Source organism: Perca fluviatilis, chromosome 22 (assembly GCF_010015445.1).
Source record: "Perca fluviatilis chromosome 22, GENO_Pfluv_1.0, whole genome shotgun sequence".
Taxonomy (NCBI): domain Eukaryota; kingdom Metazoa; phylum Chordata; class Actinopteri; order Perciformes; family Percidae; genus Perca; species Perca fluviatilis.
Window position 1 is genome coordinate 13,646,921 of NC_053133.1, and position 18,285 is coordinate 13,665,205.

General features: G+C 44.2%; 1 protein-coding gene across 3 annotated transcripts in view; it reads right to left on the minus strand.

Annotated features, from left to right (window-relative positions):
* The window catches only part of pola1 (polymerase (DNA directed), alpha 1), a 56,217-nt gene that overhangs the window by 24,941 nt on the left and 12,991 nt on the right, over positions 1 to 18,285 (minus strand). For all 3 annotated transcript variants that reach the window (XM_039790063.1, XM_039790062.1, XM_039790061.1), the window contains exons 27-33: positions 9,458 to 9,490; positions 5,552 to 5,644; positions 5,239 to 5,444; positions 4,950 to 5,082; positions 4,561 to 4,692; positions 4,116 to 4,290; positions 1,909 to 2,090 (exon numbers count right to left, since the gene is read on the minus strand). In XM_039790063.1, coding sequence (XP_039645997.1) covers positions 1,909 to 2,090; positions 4,116 to 4,290; positions 4,561 to 4,692; positions 4,950 to 5,082; positions 5,239 to 5,444; positions 5,552 to 5,644; positions 9,458 to 9,490 — 954 coding nt within the window. The remainder of the gene's footprint in view (positions 1 to 1,908; positions 2,091 to 4,115; positions 4,291 to 4,560; positions 4,693 to 4,949; positions 5,083 to 5,238; positions 5,445 to 5,551; positions 5,645 to 9,457; positions 9,491 to 18,285) is intronic.

Here is an 18,285-nt window from a genome sequence, read left to right on the forward strand (position 1 = left end):
GTTGTCTGTGTGCTGCAAACAAGAACAAGACAAAACCACTTATTCTTCTGCTACAGCCTAATGTTTCAAAAAAAATTTCCATTGGCACTTTTGTCCAGGCCGACCCAAACCACAGCAGTGTTTCCCACACATAGACTAATGTGTGGCGGTGCACCTCACTATCAACACCGGCTGCCGCACATTGCGTTATCAATATATATTTATTTTTAAACGCCATTTAAAAACACGTTGCGCTGCATTTCCTTTCCCTGCTCTCCTCTGTCACTTGTGACACACACACACACACACACACACACACACACACACACACACACACACACACACACACACACACACACACCTCCCACCGTGCAGGGTTTGGTGTTTTTAGCCCCCAACGTCGCCTTCCAGGATGCATAAAGGAGAGAAGATGGCTGGCGAAATTCACAAGTTCACGAAAGGTTGGTATCTATCTCGTGAACACCTTTACACAATCACACATTCACAATCACCAACCAGACTCTTAGCAAACAAGTGATTGTGCCCACTTTAGAAAGTTAACTAGTCACAAGTTTGTGGTAAAATGCAGTTGGGTTGTCGAGGTCAAAACACTATGTTGCAGCTATGAATCAAATAAACTTATTACAAATACTGTTATGTCATTTTTTACTCTTACACTGAATGTTTGCTGCTTCAATCCAGAGGAGTATTGAAAAGTAGCCTGAACCGGAGGTATCAGTCTGAAACAGAGCTGAACAGTCCGACCAGTGGAATTAGTTAGGTTATTAATTTGTTTACAACATTTTCAGGCTTCAACCAGTGAAAGACAGGGTCAGGGAGAGAAAGAGATAGATTCGTTAGGCATTAAAGTAGGAGAGGAGGACAGCATCCAACAGAGTGATACTCCTCAGTTTTTGATACTTGATTGTTACAACACCACACACAGACACACACACAAATTGCTTTCTAATCTGTGGGAAACACTGCACAGCGTGCCGATTTGCTTTACCATTACTAGTTTTAACGTGTCGAGTGACGCCTGATATGGACCTTCACAGAATAGGTCCAATACTAGCCAGACCCACCTCCAGTGGGCTGTCGTGACCTGAGATAATGACATTTTTAAAAGTATCTTTTGTAGCTAGTTTTTCTTGTGACGTTTGTACTTTCAGATATTGGATCATTTTGCAACGCTATATTACACGGGTGGTTGTGCTTTACTTCCATGGCCTCAGCGCTGGCCACACCATGCTTTGCCGAGATCATGGGATTTTTCCGACTGAATAACACACATGTTGTAAGATGTCTGGTGAAAAAAATATTTTTCCATGGACAAGATTTAGCTACTACGCCTGCAAAGGCTAGCTTTAAGATAGCGCTGTGTCGCAGACTCACCAGCACTTAATAAACATCTTCAAGTGGGTGCCGCAGTTGCACTGGAAATGCAAAACTCTGCCGTGCAGTGCTGGGCTGACATGCCAAGCAGGGCAGAGTCAAGCCATGTATATGGAAAAGGCCTATAAGTTACACAGGTTTAACATACACTTGGTTGCCAGTTTATCAGTTTACCTGGCTAAAACTAATGCAGTCAAAACAACAAGTCCTGCTATAAATCCTCCTTTTGGCAAGACCAAGCACTGGACCTGGGGCGATCTTACGGATCTTAATGTGCAATTAATGTTGTGTGTTATATATTATTAGTGTGTTGTTTAATATGATCATTTTAACTTGCGTCAAGAGTCTTTGAGTACCCTGAAAAGCGCTCTATAAGTAAAAGGCATTATTAATGTAAAACAGCATGATGTTGCAGACATGAGCAGATTATATTATTTAGACCACAAGGCCCCGTGTGTGCTAAAAACACAGCAGCAGATTAATAAAGGGACTGTTGTGATAGTTAAATCTGTGTGCATGTAGACTTCTACTCACAGCTCCTTCAAAGACGCTGTCGTATATGTTGTCAGTGCCACATTGAGGGCAGGTGAAGGTGAACCTCTCGCAGTCTTTGTAGCGCTCCTCATCAGTCAGCTGGACCGGAGCTCCCAGCATGCCATCAGCCTCTTCCTCCCTCTGGTACTGCTGGTGAGCCCGGAACTGACTTGGATCCAGACCTGGTGTGGACAAAAGATAATTCTGTTTTTCACCACAGATTGTTTTTATTCTGTCGCATCTCTCTTTTTTATATGTATCTACAATAATTAGAGCAAATGTTTACACACAGATGGGGCAGAGCAGGCAAAATACTTTGGACATTTCCATCCAAACCACTTAATTTTATGACTATTAGACAACAATGAAACATCTATTTTGTACTTTTATGAGGCTGTTGTGAAATTAGGTGTGACAGCTTCTATGTTTGGCTGCCTCAGCTGTCAACAGACTATAAAACAGGAATTATGACTTAATGCTAACACATACATAAAGAGAGATTAGTACTATCACTCAAAATAAGCTGTGCCCCACAATAGGGCTGGGTATTGTTCAAAATCTTTCGATCCGGTGCCAATTTCGATACCTCAGTTTCAATGCCGGTTCCTAACGATACTTTTTTTCTATACCATGTTTTAAAATCCATTTCAACATCAACAAAAATACATTAAAACCCAAAGCTTTTACTTTCCACCTTAATTGTTAATCAAAACAGTTATCAAAATTAAACAATTCTGGTAGAACTGCTCACTCAGAGTAACATTATTAAAAAGTGCCTTGCCTTGCAAGCTCAGCCTGTCAGTCAGTAATCGGGGCAGAGAAACCACTGCTGTGCCTGCTTGTCTAAGAGGAAGTGTAACGTCAACAGCACCACGACCGCTTTTGGCTCGCCATTAGGGTTGGGTACCGAAACTCGGTGCCAATAGGGAACCGGTGCCGACGTAAACGGTAGTAACGAGACCGAATAAGAACGAAAGTTTCGGTGCCTCATTTCGGTGCTTGACTTTACACTACACCTGACAGCATGTAACGTTAGCCTACCTTTAGCTAGCAGCTGGATTAAACACCGGTAAAATGCTGACAGCTAACGTTAAACAGTGTAAAGTGTGACTGTATTTCACTGTGGAGGACTTCAACAGCGGGATGTAACAGTCTGCACTGCAGCGCAGCAGCAGCTACTGTTGTCGCAATTCATAGATATACAGTATGTTTATATGGTCGGAATTAAACAACACAGACGGTGCGTTCACTTGCAGCTGCCGTTGTCGGAATTCAACAACACAGACGGTGCATTCACTTAAAACAGGTAGCCTCGTGGTGCATTCACAGTAATTGTAAAATACCCTTCTCCCATCTGGGGTTCAACAGCAATTTACTGGTGAAATAAGTTATTGTTATTGTTATAGTTATTACATTATTATTAAATCTTTAATTTTGACCATGGCCTTAGCAATAAACAAGTCACTGACTGTTGTTTACTACCCTTATTTTTTTTCTTCTTCTTCTTTTTTTTTTTTTTTTTAACTTTATTGAAAAGTACCGGTTCAGGCACCGGCACCGTTTTAAAAGTATCGATTTAGCACCGGAATCTAAAAAAAAACGATAACCAACCCTACTCGCCATTAATGTCATATTGCAGCAAAGGCTGTCTGTGTGAAGTTTTGACTGTAACCACACTTGAAACCAACAGAGTGACTCTCCGTGACTTCAACAAAACTGCAGACAGTTTACTCCGTCCGCACCTCTCCGTGTGTGTGTGTGTGTGTGTGTGTGTGTGTGTGTGTGTGTGTGTGTGTGTGTGTGTGTGTGTGTGTCTCGGTCAGAGCTCTGCTCTGTGTCAATATGCAGAGAGGACAGATTGCTTGCACTAAGCGCTCAGGACGCTTTTGGAACCGAAATTTGGCACCGAAAGATAAATAATTTTTCGATACTCATAGGATTGGAGTATTTTTTACGGTGCCATAAAAGTATCGACGTTCGGTACACAGCCCTACCCCACAAATAGATCATGGCCGGTGTTTATTTATAAAACAGTATTTCTGTACAGTACATTTCTGTATTTTGTCATTTTCTGAAGGCATAAGGAAACCTGAAATTCCTCAAGTCATAATTTAACACCGGAGTGACGTAGGGCCGCCCAATCTCAATCAAAGTAAAGTCTTCTACAGTCTACCAAAACCATCAACTCCATAAAGTCATTAACTCACCCAGCCACGTGGCGATGAGCACGATGTCGATGCCCTCGATGGGGTCACAGATGCGGGACACCACAGGGTGGACCTGCTGGGCAAGGTAGTACTGAGTGTCCAGGCTGAGACCCTCTTGCTTCTGGAGCTGCTCTAGAGCATAGGCTCTCTGACTGGCTGCCAGCGTGGAACCGTCCTAGGGAAGAAAGAAATAAAAGCGGTGGCTTGTATTTTATACTATAATGTACACACAAAAAAAAAATCTATCTTTGAAATATTTTTACATTGGGGTGTGTGTGTGTGTGTGTGTGTGTGTGTGTGTGTGTGTGTGTGTGTGTGTGTGTGTGTGTGTGTGTGTGTATATATATAATGTTCAGTGCATTCCGGGATTTTAATGATTAGGTGTTTAAATGTAAATATAAAACCCTAAAATGACTTGAGTTGGTTTTTTCTCTTACACACTAACCTTGCAGATGATGTAGGAGACTGTATCTCCAGCTTTGACCCTGCGACCACCCTGGGAGTTGATCCATAGAGCCACATGGACATGAGGGAGGCTCTTCTTATCTGGATAGTCCTGAGGATCTTTAGTCAAAGCCTGGAGGAAAGAGCACAACCGTGACAATGAACAGACGGGTAATAGCAAATACAATAGAATAAAACAAAACACACACATTTGCCAGAGCCTCACATAGGGTGCGCGTTTTTTTTTCCCCGCTACATGTTTCCACACTTTACACTGTGTACACTGTACATGTGAATTGATGGTTGTCAAGAGGACGCACACAACCCAGCAAGTAAAGGCTTTTCTATATTCAGGTGTGGAAAATGATACATCCATAGCTATGTCCTCACCTTGTGTATCTCATACTGGTTGAGTGGTACGGTTCCAGCTGCTACTTTCTCTCCCAACTCCACCAGGTGTTTCTGGATGTTCTCCACAATGACATCACGACTCTGGTCAGACAAGATTTGACCAATCACATAGCTGCAAGAACAGAGGAGAGCAAAGGAGAGGAACACATTTTATCATGCATAACAAATACTTAAAAAGTTCTGCTTTTCTAAAAAAAAATGTATCAATGGATACCTTACAATGCCTGATATGTAGCTTTTAGTGACAACTCTAGTTTATCTAACGTACTTGCCACATTCCTTGGCCAGGTCACACCAATCTCTGCGCACAATGTCCAAGCCTTTGAGCTCCTGCTTGACACTGTATCGTCCTTCGCCATGGTTCTCCACCACCAAGGCAGCGTATTTCTTCTTCTTCAGCAGTAAAAGCGACTTAAACACACCGTCAATGTCGATCTCCAGCAGTTTGTAGAGCTTGTTTACTTCGGCCTTCACCTGCAATTAACAAACACACGTGTGCATTCAAGTGAAAATGTCAAATACTGAAACATCTGAAGAAAAGAAATCCAAAACGTATCTACTGCTGGCTGAGACAAACACACCTTGTTGCCAAGTTTGTAGACTTCCTCCAGAGACTTGCTGTTGGTGTTGATCATAATGGAGTCAGTGTCTCCATAGATGACTTCCAGATTCATCTGAGTCACACAGAGAAAAATAAACAAAAAACTGTTATACAAGTAAGAGAAGACAATATATTAGCTTAAATAGGGACTGGACAATAAACCAGAAGTACTGAATTAGTGAAACTGCTTTTTCTTGCAACACTAAATGTATTTCTATCTCAATTTCAAATCAGAACTTAATATTAATACCTATACAAGTACATATACAGTAGTTCATTTTTGCTCAATTTACTTATAAAAAAGGTCTACACTATTATATATGGCTAATTTAAAGTGCTTCTCTGGGAACCATCACCTTATCGTGGTGGAGAGGTGTGTCCCTATGAACCTGAGGGCTGTGTTGTCTGGAGCTTTGTGCTCCTGGTAGGGTCTCTCAAGGCAAAGTGGTCTCAGGTGAGGGGCCAGACAAAGAAAGGTTCAAAAAACCCTAGGAGTAATCGAAGTAGAGATGGAGTGACCCTGCCCGGAGAAAGCCCCGGGCCCCCGTCAGCGAGTGTCTGGTGGCCGGGTTTGCCACGGAGCCCGGCCGGGCCCAGCCCGAAAAAGCTACGTGGCCCCCATCTCTCCAGCCCATGGGCCCACCACCTGTGGGAGGAACCGCTGGGGTCGGGTGCGCTGCCACATGGGTGGTAGTGAAGGTCAGGGGCCTCGATGGACCAGACCCGGGCAGCAGACGCTGGCTCTGGGGACGTGGAACGTCACCTCTCTGTGGGGGAAGGAGCCAGAACTGGTGCGGGAGGTGGAGCGCTACCGGTTAGATCTGGTGGGGCTTACCTCTACGCACAGTCTCGGTTCTGGAACCATACTCCTGGATAGGGGTTGGACTCTTTTCTTCACTGGTGGGGTGGGGGGGGGGGACTGTTGCACCAAACAGGTGCCTTGAGTGGAGTCCTGCATGGGGCACTTCAACGCGCACGTGGGCAATGATGGAGACACATGGAGAGGCGTGATTGGTAGGAACGGCCTCCCTGATCTAAACCAGAGTGGTTGTTTGTTGTTGGACTTCTGTGCTAGTCATGGATTGTCTAGCTATAACAAACACCATGTTCAAACATAGGGATGCTCATAAGTGTACTTGGTTCCAGAGCACCCTAGGCCAAAGGTCAATGATCGATTTTATAATCGTTTCATCTGATCTGAGGCAGTATGTTTTGGACACTCGGATGAAAGAGGGACGGAGCTGTCAACCGATCACCATCTGGTGGTGAGTTGGGTCAGGGGGTGGGGGAAGACTCTGGACAGACCTGGTAAGCCCAAACAGGTAGTGCGGGTAAATTGGGAATGTCTGGAGGAGGCCCCTGTCTGACAGACTTTCAACTCACACCTCCGGCAGAGCTTTTCGTGCATCCCTGTGGAGGCTGGGGTCATTGAACCCGAGTAGACAATGTTCAAAGTTTCCATTGCTGAAGCTGCGGCGAGGAGCTGTGGTCTTAGGGTCTTAGGTGCCTCAAGGGGCGGTAACCCACGAACACCGTGGTGGACACCGGTGGTCAGGGAAGCTGTCGGACTGAAGAAGGAGTCTTTCCGGGATACGTTATCCCAGAGGACTCCGGAGGCAGTTGCAGGGTACCGAAGGGCTGCAGCCTCTGCCGTGAGAGAGGCAAAGCAGCGGGTGTGGGAGAAGTTTGGAGAGGACATGGAGAAGGACTTTCGGTCGGCACCAAGGTGCTTCTGGAAAACTGTTCGCCACCTCAGGAGGGGGAAGCGGGGAACCATCCAAGCTGTGTACAGTAAGGAAGGGACACTGTTGACCTCAACTGAGGAGGTAAAAGGGCGGTGGAAGGAGCATTTTGAGGAACTCCTGAATCCGAATAATAGCACTGCCTGTTAGAGGCAGAGCTGGAGGATGATGGGGGATCGTTGTCAATTTCCCAGGCGGAAGTCACTGATGTAGTCAAACAACTCCACAGTGGCAAAGCCCCGGGGATTGAGGAGATCCATCCGTGCTGGAAAGGAGGGTTCGGCCGATAGTCGAACCTCGGGTTGAAGAGGAACAATGCGGATTCCTTCCTGGTCGTGGAACAACGGACCAGCTCTTCACTCTCGCAAGGACCCTGGAAGGAGCCTGGGAGTATGCCCAACCAGTCTACATGCATTTTGTGGATCTGGAAAAGGCGTATGACCGGGTCCCCCGGGAGATACTGTGGGAGGTGCTGCGGGAGTATGGGGTGAGGGGGTCTCTTCTCAGGGCCATTCAATCTCTGTACGACCAAAGTGAGAGCTGTGTCCGGGTTCTCGGCAGTAAGTCGGACTCGTTTCAGGTGAGGGTTGGCCTCCGCCAGGGCTGTGCTTTGTCACCAATCCTGTTTGTAATATTTATGGACAGGATATCGAGGCGTAGTCGGGGTGGGGAGGGGTTGCAGTTCGGTGGGCTGGGGATCTCATCGCTGCTCTTTGCAGATGATGTGGTCCTGATGGCATCATCGGCCTGTGACCTTCAGCACTCACTGGATCGGTTCGCAGCCGAGTGCGAAGCGGCTGGGATGAGGATCAGCACCTCTAAATCTGAGGCCATGGTTCTCAGCAGGAAACCGATGGAATGCCTCCTCCAGGGGGGGAATGAGTCCTTACCCCAAGTGAAGGAGTTCAAGTATCTTTTTGGGTTTTGTTCGCGAGTGAGGGGACAATGGAGCGGGAGATTGGTCGGAGAATCGGTGCAGCGGGTGCGGTATTACATTCAATCTATCGCACCGTTGTGATGAAAAGAGAGCTGAGCCAGAAGGCAAAGCTCTCGATCGACCGGTCAGTTTTCGTTCCTACCCTCACCTATGGTCATGAAGGCTGGGTCATGACCGAAAGAACGAGATCCAGGGTACAAGCGGCCGAAATGGGTTTCCTCAGGAGGGTGGCTGGCGTCTCCCTTAGAGATAGGGTGAGAAGCTCAGTCATCCGTGAGGAGCTCGGAGTAGAGCTGCTGCTCCTTTGAGTCGAAAGGAGCCAGTTGAGGTGGTTCGGGCATCTGGTAAGGATGCCCCCTGGGCGCCTCCCTAGGGAGGTGTTCCAGGCACGTCCAGCTGGGAGGAGGCCTCGGGGAAGACCCAGGACTAGGTGGAGGGATTATATCTCCAACCTGGCCTGGGAACGCCTCGGGATCCCCCAGTCGGAGCTTGTTAATATGGCTCGGGAAAGGGAAGTTTGGGGTCCCTTGCTGGAGCTGCTCCCCCCGCGACCCGATACCGGATATGCGGATGAAGATGGATGGATGGATAATTTAAAGTGCTCATATTATGCTTTTTGGTTTCCCCCACTTTCCTTTATTGTGTTATATATCTTTTTTGTGCACATTATAGGTTTACAAAGTGAAAAAGCCCAAAGTCCACCCCAAAGGGACTTACCATCTCCAACAGAAAACACTGTTCACAAACTGCTTCAAACAGCTCTACTGTAATCCAGCCTTTACTTCTGTGACGAATGTGCGTCACTTTGTAACACGTTATAATGCTCGCCTAGCTGCTAGCGTGGCACGCCCTCATACTCCTACATTTTTTTTTTTTTTTTTTACTTTATTTTATTCAAATAGGTCTATCTTTTTGCTTATTCCCGAGCCTGTCTTGTGTTGCTGTAACATGTTCATTTCTCCCCAGGCATCAAAGTCTTATAGGAATTATGAACTTGTCATAATCAGGATATACATATAAGAAGTGATCCAGCATCATAAAAAGGTCTCATGCACTCATGTATTCAAAGAAATAGGAATTGTTACATTTACAATTATTGAGGTAACTGTGACAATACAATCCTGAAACAGATTTTCAGTCATATGCTGTGGCGTAATTTACATTGTCCTTGACTAGATTTGTATTACTTAGCTTGTTAATAACCCACCTTCTGAACCATGTCTTTGGTGTGCATCAGAATCTGAAGGAGAAAGCAGACACAACAGTATGAATGGGGACTGATACGAAAAACAAAAAAGCATTAATACACATTTCAGCACAGTAAACAAACAAATCCCTCAGGAACAAATTATTAAATATTAAGTTTCCATGTTATTTATTCTGTGTGTGTGTGTGTGTGTGTGTGTGTGTGGACATTGGAGCAGAGCAGGTGACTTTCTTTTAAATGGGGGATAATTGGCTAAGAGGGCAATTATGAGAGCGTGCTGTGACAGGCGTCTTTTCAACCCACACACTCTAGCCAGGCAACACACACGCACACCTTAATGACTCCTAATGGCCTTTATCACCCGCAGAGTGAGTGACGGACAAATAAGAGAATACGGTTAACGCAGGTTGTCGTGTGTGTGTGTGTGTGTGTGTGTGTGTGTGTGTGTGTGTGTGTGTGTGTGTGTGTGTGTGTGTGTGTATCAGGGGAAGAGATCTGAGCAGCGGAGGGATCCCAACAGGTGGGGGCCTAGAGGAGGGGAGGGCAGGGGCTCCGGGTGGCTAATCTGGGGGGTCGGAACGCAGCGTGACCTGTCACCAGCAATCTGCTCCTCAATCAACCACGGCCGCATATATACGCACCCCGACTCACACTGTGCTTCGTGTGGGGACAAGGACGTGGCTATTTCAAAATGTGTGAGGAAGGGGCGGGGTTGGGCTGCGGCAGGGTGTTCCACTCCCTGAAACCCGAGTGGGACTTAAGCATGCTTTATGGGCTGCGGGTTTGAGTCATTCACAGCCTCCTCCATTAGGGACTGCAGTCAAGGTCAAGGTCACACACACACACACACACACACACACACACACACACACACACAAAATTGTGCAGCTAAGATTTAATGCAGACAAAATGACTACCCTGTCTCCTGCTGTTAGGAGACGAAGAGAAAGATGAAATAAGTCTTAGGTCAGGCTCAATTTGAGTATGGTTGATTTTGTAGACAATTTTAATACATCTTAAAGTTATTATGCAATTGTTGTGGCATACAAGAGTTCAAGAAAATGCTTTTTTCTTGTAAGTTAAAAATTGACTCAAGTTGCATCTAGTGAGTATGTTATTTAACATACAAAAAGAAGCTAAAGAAATTATAATTGTTGAGAAATATAAAATAAAATGTAAGAACTGAGCCAAAATTAGACACATGCGCATTCAGTCCCTTCTTTAAATCTTGATCTTTCAATTTCTGGAAACTAAAATTCAACTAAATTGAGAAATCATATATAGATAAATAACAAGCTGATTAAATACCAGACAAATCAAAAGGCACCTCATCATATTGATTGATGCTATTGAAGAGTCCTGAGCACTCCGGCAAAAATAAATGCAGCGGAGTCCAACTTTTGCTACAATGCAGCAGCATCCAGTAAAGTGCTGCAATGTGGTAAGTTAAATAAATACAAGGACACATTCCTTATATAATATAAACAGTATTTTACAGTTTACCTTATGTTTGCCACAATAAAAGATAAAAGTGATAATGTTGTGACAATTGTCTAGATTTCTAAAATCCTGTCTCACCATTATAAACATCTGTGCAGTGTTTTGGCGCCCTCAAATTGACAGACTGCAAACCAGACTTTCTGGATGGTCTTTCATTGTCACATACCTTTTTACGTTTTAACGCAGAGCTGTTTTCGTCTAAACGCCTACAAAGACAGATACCAAGGGGAGTGCTCCATCAGTATAAATGGTATGGCAAAATCTCTTAATGTTGACAAATATCTATCGTGTCATGGTGTATGTGTACGCTGAAAGAGGAGCGACAGAAGAGGAGGCTGGAATGATCAGAGAATAGACGGAAGGAAAGGGCAGAGAAGTGATGAATAGAGAGATGTGGGAAAGACAGAGACAGAGCGACAGCAAAGTGAGGCAAGCGAGGTGAGAATGCGTTGATGTAATTGATGTGTGGACCCATTTAGACAGGTTTTCCATATGCTGTCAGTCCCAGCAGGACAGATTGCTTTAAGAAATGATACCGCGTGAAAGACAAGTCGTTTGACCAGGATGCAATGTGTGCAACTGACTGTGTGTGTGCTCGCTCATCTTTAAAACACATACCAACACACACATACTGTATGGACCAATGCAAACACATAGCTACCGGGGGTACAAAGAGTGTGTGTGTGTGTGTGTGTGTGTGTGTGTGTGTGTGTGTGTGTGTGTGTGTGTGTGTGTGTGATCCCTCTGATGACTACACTAGTCACCACCGCGCATGCCGCTCATACTGGAGCAAACAACTAAAAGAGCTTGACTCGTATTACTTAACGTTATCCCGACGCTGTGTCCTTCAGTAATACAACCAAGTCTTTCACATCAACCAGATTATGGAAAATGGATTCATGTAGAGCTGCAACAATTAATCAATCTGACAAAAAAAAATTATCAGCAGCATCCATTTTGATTTATTGTTTTCTTTATTTTCTTTTAGCAAAAACCACACTGGATCCAGCTTGTCAGATAGTAAACCGATCGTAAACTGAATATCTTTAGATTATGAAGTGGCGGTCGGATAAAACGAGACATTTGAATTTTGAAAAAGTCACTGTGCGTTCTTGAAACTTATTCCAGACACGTTCCCCTATTTGCTGACATTTAACAAACCAAGTGAATAACAACATATAAATATATCTTTAAGTTGTGAAGATTTATATTTCTCCAGTCCTGTATGGTTAGACTATTTTCCCTCAATCCAATTTTAATAGTTTGGTATCCACAATGAGTCAAGGTGAATCGCTTCTCTTATTTGCCCCATTTTCGACTCCGTAAATTAATAAGTCTGTTGAAAATCATCCAATTACTAAATTTCCTTCTTTTGTCACACCGTAAAACATCACTCAATTGTCTTATGTTCCTGCCTCTTTGACTTCTCGGCTCCTTGGTGTTAATACAGTGTAACTAGACTGGACAGTAATTGGCCTCGCAATGTGAAGGATCAGGACAGAAGATTTGGTAGAAAAGATTGAATTTGTTTTTCACACTTGTAATCCCTATCCCTCTCATTCTTCCTATCAGGCCACCATATAGATGAGGGCTCAGGTGTCAGTTTGCATTCTTTGGACTGTGAGAGGTCAAGGAGGTTCAGAGTTCAAATGAGACAGCATGCCTTCCCCGACAATACACTACTAAACACCAATACACTACTTGGGCATAAGTTTTATTCAGGTTTAATTTGTTAACTAACTACATAAAACACAGCCAACAATTAGGGCACTTTCACAACTGCAGTTCTCTTCATTTGGTCCGGACAGAAGGAAAAAAAATGATACGTTGCTGCCTTTTAGTTCTGGTCTGGTTCACGTTGACACCGACCTTTTACAAATGAACCAAGAGCTGTACATCCTGATATCTACATGGATTTGGCCCCAATTTAGCTCCATACATGGACCGCCGTGGGCAAATCAAATTTTCCTTAAAAGATCATTGAAAATCCTATGGTTGGTCTGCTTTGCTTTCTGACCACAAAGAACCACACAAGAGTCTGATTGGAAGCGGAGCGGTTGTTTGGTCTGCGCCAGAGTTTATCAAACAAACTAAACACAAAACAAACTCTAGTGTTGCTCGAATATATGCATCCTTGGATTCAAAATGTAAGGATGCTTATATTCGAGCATCAGAGTTTGTTTTGGATAAACCTGCAACTTGTAGAAGATGGCAGCTTTAAGACAATTCAGACTGTAGCTGCAGCTTTTTCAGACCAACCAGTACTGGACCTGACAGTAGTACACAAGTGTTGTGGATAGTTCTTGTGTTACTAGTAGTAGTAATTCAACACTGACTTGCACAGCTTACAGGTGACATTTTCACTTTGTAGTCCCCATTTTAAAAACATAATATACCCAACAATCTGCCTCGAGACTTGAGGACACATACTTTAGGGCATCTGACCCTGCCAATGTTGCTAAAAGATGTAGTTTGGTTAAGTGGTGCTACCGTAGTCTGTAACACTCAAAGCTGCCATGAAGTGAACTAGGGAGACAGTTACAGGAGCACCGGTCCATGATAAATGACAAATCTTGTCCAGCTTACTAGTGCGGCCGGATAAACCTAAAGCAACGTTTTTAGAACAGATATTAAGTTATAACAAGTGAAACAGATTGGGGGTTTGATATTTTTACATTTATCATCATCTACACTTTAATACCAAGTGCTAATATCTCACTAAATATCACTCAAATCTGTACATGCCCAGTCTATGACCTTTCACAGCTTGCAATCACTTTTAATTTAGTGCTTTTAACAATGTCTCATGTCTTTGCATGCGCACCAGTGTGTCTGCACATGCCTTGTACCCTATAGCTGTGCAATATTGCACCCTGTCATGCTAATTGATGAGTAGTTCAGCCTTGTTGTGATATCTGGCTTTTCCCCAGCTGTTGCTCAGCTCTTTTCTGGTCTTCTCTATTAGGGATTTATGTGTGTCTTGTTGTCATGTCGCTCTCTGGTATTCTTTATTTCAGTCCACTTTGACCGCCTCCTCTTCAACATGTCTTTTGCCAGGCTGTCATTTTAAATAGGAATATGGGTCTTAACTGATCTGCATTGGATGCGCGACAAATGGTTTATAGATTGAAAGGAAGCAATAAAGACAACAGAGATACCCCTCCACACACACACACACACACACACAGGTCAGCAGATCAGAGGCAGCATGTTAAACCTCAGCGCGGCAGAGGGCCCTTGTAAAAAGAGCCTGGGGCACCAGTGACGATTGTTTTGAAAAGCACTCAGCTGAAAAGCATTTTGGGATGACAGACGGCCGACTGAAATAGCACCTGTGGAGGAACACACCACTGTCAGAGCTGGGGGACGGGACGGACACGTACACAAAGCGCGTATGCGAGTACACACCCACACACACACACACACACACACACCTCTCTCTCCACTAACAATCTCACACACAAAGATGCATAAAATATTTGTCGTCTTAGTGTGAGCTCTCGTGCACATATAGAAAATGAAAATCTTTCTTTCACTGAAATTATTTTACTTGCATGCAAGAATGCATGAGCGCAAAGACACACACGCACATGCACACACATGCACACACACACACCCCCATCCGCACACACCTGTCCTGGCAGATGCCATTGCTGTGCTCTCATGTCTGCTACTGGGGAGACAACCTGTTGTAAAGCTGGGTCTGATTTAATACAACCGGCTGAGATCACAAACACTGGTGTTCATCGAAAATAACTCCGACAATGATAAAACTCTCCCTGCTGTCTGGTCAATAAAAAAATGTGGTACTTCAATCCCCGGAATGGACACATCCTGATAGCAGGCAATAGATGGTTCAGGAAGATGAGATGACCTTTGTAGTTAAGAATCAGCTTCATTCTTATACAGTCAGGTCTAATTTTTATCAACATATTTTTAACTGAAATTTAAGGCGTCTATAATGAATATTTTTTGTAATAATGTATCAAATGACAATGTAATTTGATTCTCTCTCATAGCATCGTTTTTAGCAGCAGTCTTTTTATAAAAAGCTCTAAAAACCCAAGTTGCACTACCTGCTCGACAGCAAACTACAGACAAAAACATTTAGTGACTAGCTAGTAAACATAGCGGAGCATTTAGCAGCTAAAGAACCCCATATTTTCTTCAGGATTTGCTACAGACCAAAAACAGCGCCAAAAGAGTGAATATTAGCCAGGTAGCAAGAAACACAACTCCAAATGAATGATGATGTTTCTCTATAACTGCTGGATGTGTAAAGAACGACTGCTTGCTAACAAGTTCACCATATTAACTTGATATAAAACAAAGGTCTTTTTTAGTCAGTGTTGTGTTCACAACTTGTTTCTGCTGCATCCAAGTGGCCAAAAACAATCTAGATTGCAGGTTTAAATATGTGATTTACCACTTTCTATCTGTCAAGTCTAGGTGGAGTCAATGTAAGCATGTTATATTGTTGGTCAATAACACAAATGCAGTAATGTTCATTAGAGGATCAAGTTCATTAGGTCATAAATCAAGAAATGCTTAGGTTTTAATAGAACTCAAAATATGTATCACCTACTTACCAAGTCAGCTAAAACCATGTACTAATTATCTTCTCATTTAAAACTCTTATCAGTTGCCCTGATAGAAACACCATATGTTAGATCAATCCGTAATGAATTATAATCCCCTGCCATTAGCTCGGTCTCACATGGCCTCATTAGTAGGTGTTATTAAAGTCGCAATTTAGATTGTGAAACCTTGTCGTGGCCACTGTCAGCCCTCACAGACGAGCTAATGTAGCCAAAATAGCAGTGCTGCTCCCATGTGACTATTTGTTAAGTCCACTCCTATCAGGAGTAAAGCCATCTCTATGGACGGACGGACGGACGGACGGACGGACGCGCGCGCATACACGCACACGCACACACACACACACACACACACACACACACACACACACACACACACACACACACACACACACACACACACACACACACACACACACACACACACACACACACACACACACACACACACACACACACACACACACACACACACACACACACACACACACACACACACACACACACACACACACACACACACACACACACACACACACACACACACACACGATTGAGACCCTGAATGAAAGAAATGGGGGCAACAACATTTACTCGCACCCTATCACGACACAGCCTGACAGACGCACATCAGACGAGACATGATAGAGTGGTTTAGGTATTCTTGCGTCTAATTCGGGGAAATGATTTGTGATTCCTGAGACAAGAAGAATGATATAGAACTTGAATGAGGGACACCAGGGGCAAAAATATTTACTTAGGCTTCATTACAAGCACACCCACCCTCTCACACACACAAGTGCACATAGAGGTTTAACCTAAACCAAACTCTGACCTCTCCACACCCTCGGCTCCGTTACCCAAGCCCTCTTCCATCCCTCACTCTGCATGGCATCCAATAATGTTAACTACGAGCTCCTGTCAGGCTGTTTTTAAACACAAGGACAGAGACTCAATTACAGCAGAACGGCTTTACGGAGTCATCCTCCATCCTGACACACACACACACTCCATCCTCCATCCTGACACTGACACACACACACACACACACACACACACACACACACACCTGCTAATGGCTGTCAGATTTGCTGGCAAAAGGGGTCAAAGGTCAAACCAATCTGCGTTCCACAACAATCAACGGCTTCAAGCTGCCTCTGTTGTTAACATCACTCGATTAGGAGGACTTGCACACACTAACGCACACATACAGTTTGTGTTCAGGGACAAGAGAAGGTTTACATGCCTTCTAAACCAAGCATGTCATAAAAGTGTCAAAACTAAGAAAAAAAAAAAAGATTCATTCCGTTTCCTTACTTACATCAACAGAGAAAGATTACACTTGAGGCAAAGCAGCTTTCGTGGTGCCCTTGACTGTTAACAGACACTTCTCTATTTGCTTTGACTAGCAACATTAACACCAGCATAGGAAATTAACACCACCAATGAGCCAAATGCTGTAGAGTTTTTCCTGCAACTGATCTCTGACCGAAAAGAGCATCTGCAGAAAATCCTCCTTTCGCTACGTTTAATTCTCTGTATTTGTAAGATGAGACCGTCAGTTGAAGTCAGGGACACACAAGCCAGTGGTCGAGGGACAATAAAAGTCTTCCTGGTATGACAAATGCATTTATCAGCCTATTATAACCACATGCGTGTACGTTGTGTGTCATATATCGGTTTCTCTGCACCCAACTGTTCTCTGGCGAACATACAAAAGAACCTAAAATAACGCTGAGGGGTTTAGGGGGACATCAATCTGTGGCTGTGTAATCCTAAACCTTCACCTTCCTCTTAATACCCGTAACCCTTAATACCCACACATACCAGGACAGAGTAGGGCCACAACAAATGGTCCCCCGACAAAGGGCAGAGTTCGGCTTGTAGCACTTGTGTGCGCACACGCATGGACACATCAACACATACATGCAGACACAGATAAATACAAGACATACTTAAGAAACACACACAAGTTGAGTTGGGAGGGGAGCTAAGTGGGGGCTTTCCCCTCTGAACTTGGCAAGTCTGATCAGATAAGCCACCGCCAAGGGTCTGTCATCCCCCTCACAGCCCCCTCATCTGAACCCTCTGTGGGCTGAAAAACCACTGTGGCCCCCGGCCTGACCCGTCCTGCCACAGAGTGGGGTTAGGCCTCAATTTAAAACGAGAGTGAGAGAAAGATGAGAGCTAAGCCAATCAATAAATACACACAACACATGCACATTCACCCGCACACTCGTCCAAACAGATGAAGGGAACGCCGAGGGGCGGGAGGGTGGATTTACACTGCGGACAGAGCTGTGGTCGGTGTACGTGTGACAATTATAAAAATAAAAAGCCTCCTAAATCATGATATGAAAGTAGAGTGCAAATGTGACGATTAAAATGGGGGCCGGGGTGCAAACGGCCATACCCACAAATACACTAGAAACTGCCAGCTGGCATTTCTGGCTTGCTGCAAGCGGAAACTACCAAGAACTGCTTGGCTTATGGTTATTAAACTCCATACAAATTCAATAACACTGCTTTAGTTTGTTCAAACTGTTGCCTGAACCAAACTGCACACATATGGTCTGTAAAGAAGCTGATTACAGCCAATGAAATTATATAGTAATAGCTTATAAGGTTGGGTAGTAGATCAAGAGTATAGACAGAACACATTAAAGTGAAAGAAAATGCAGTTTTAAACAGTAGTGCAGAAAAGTAGAGATTGACCAACTGGGTCACATA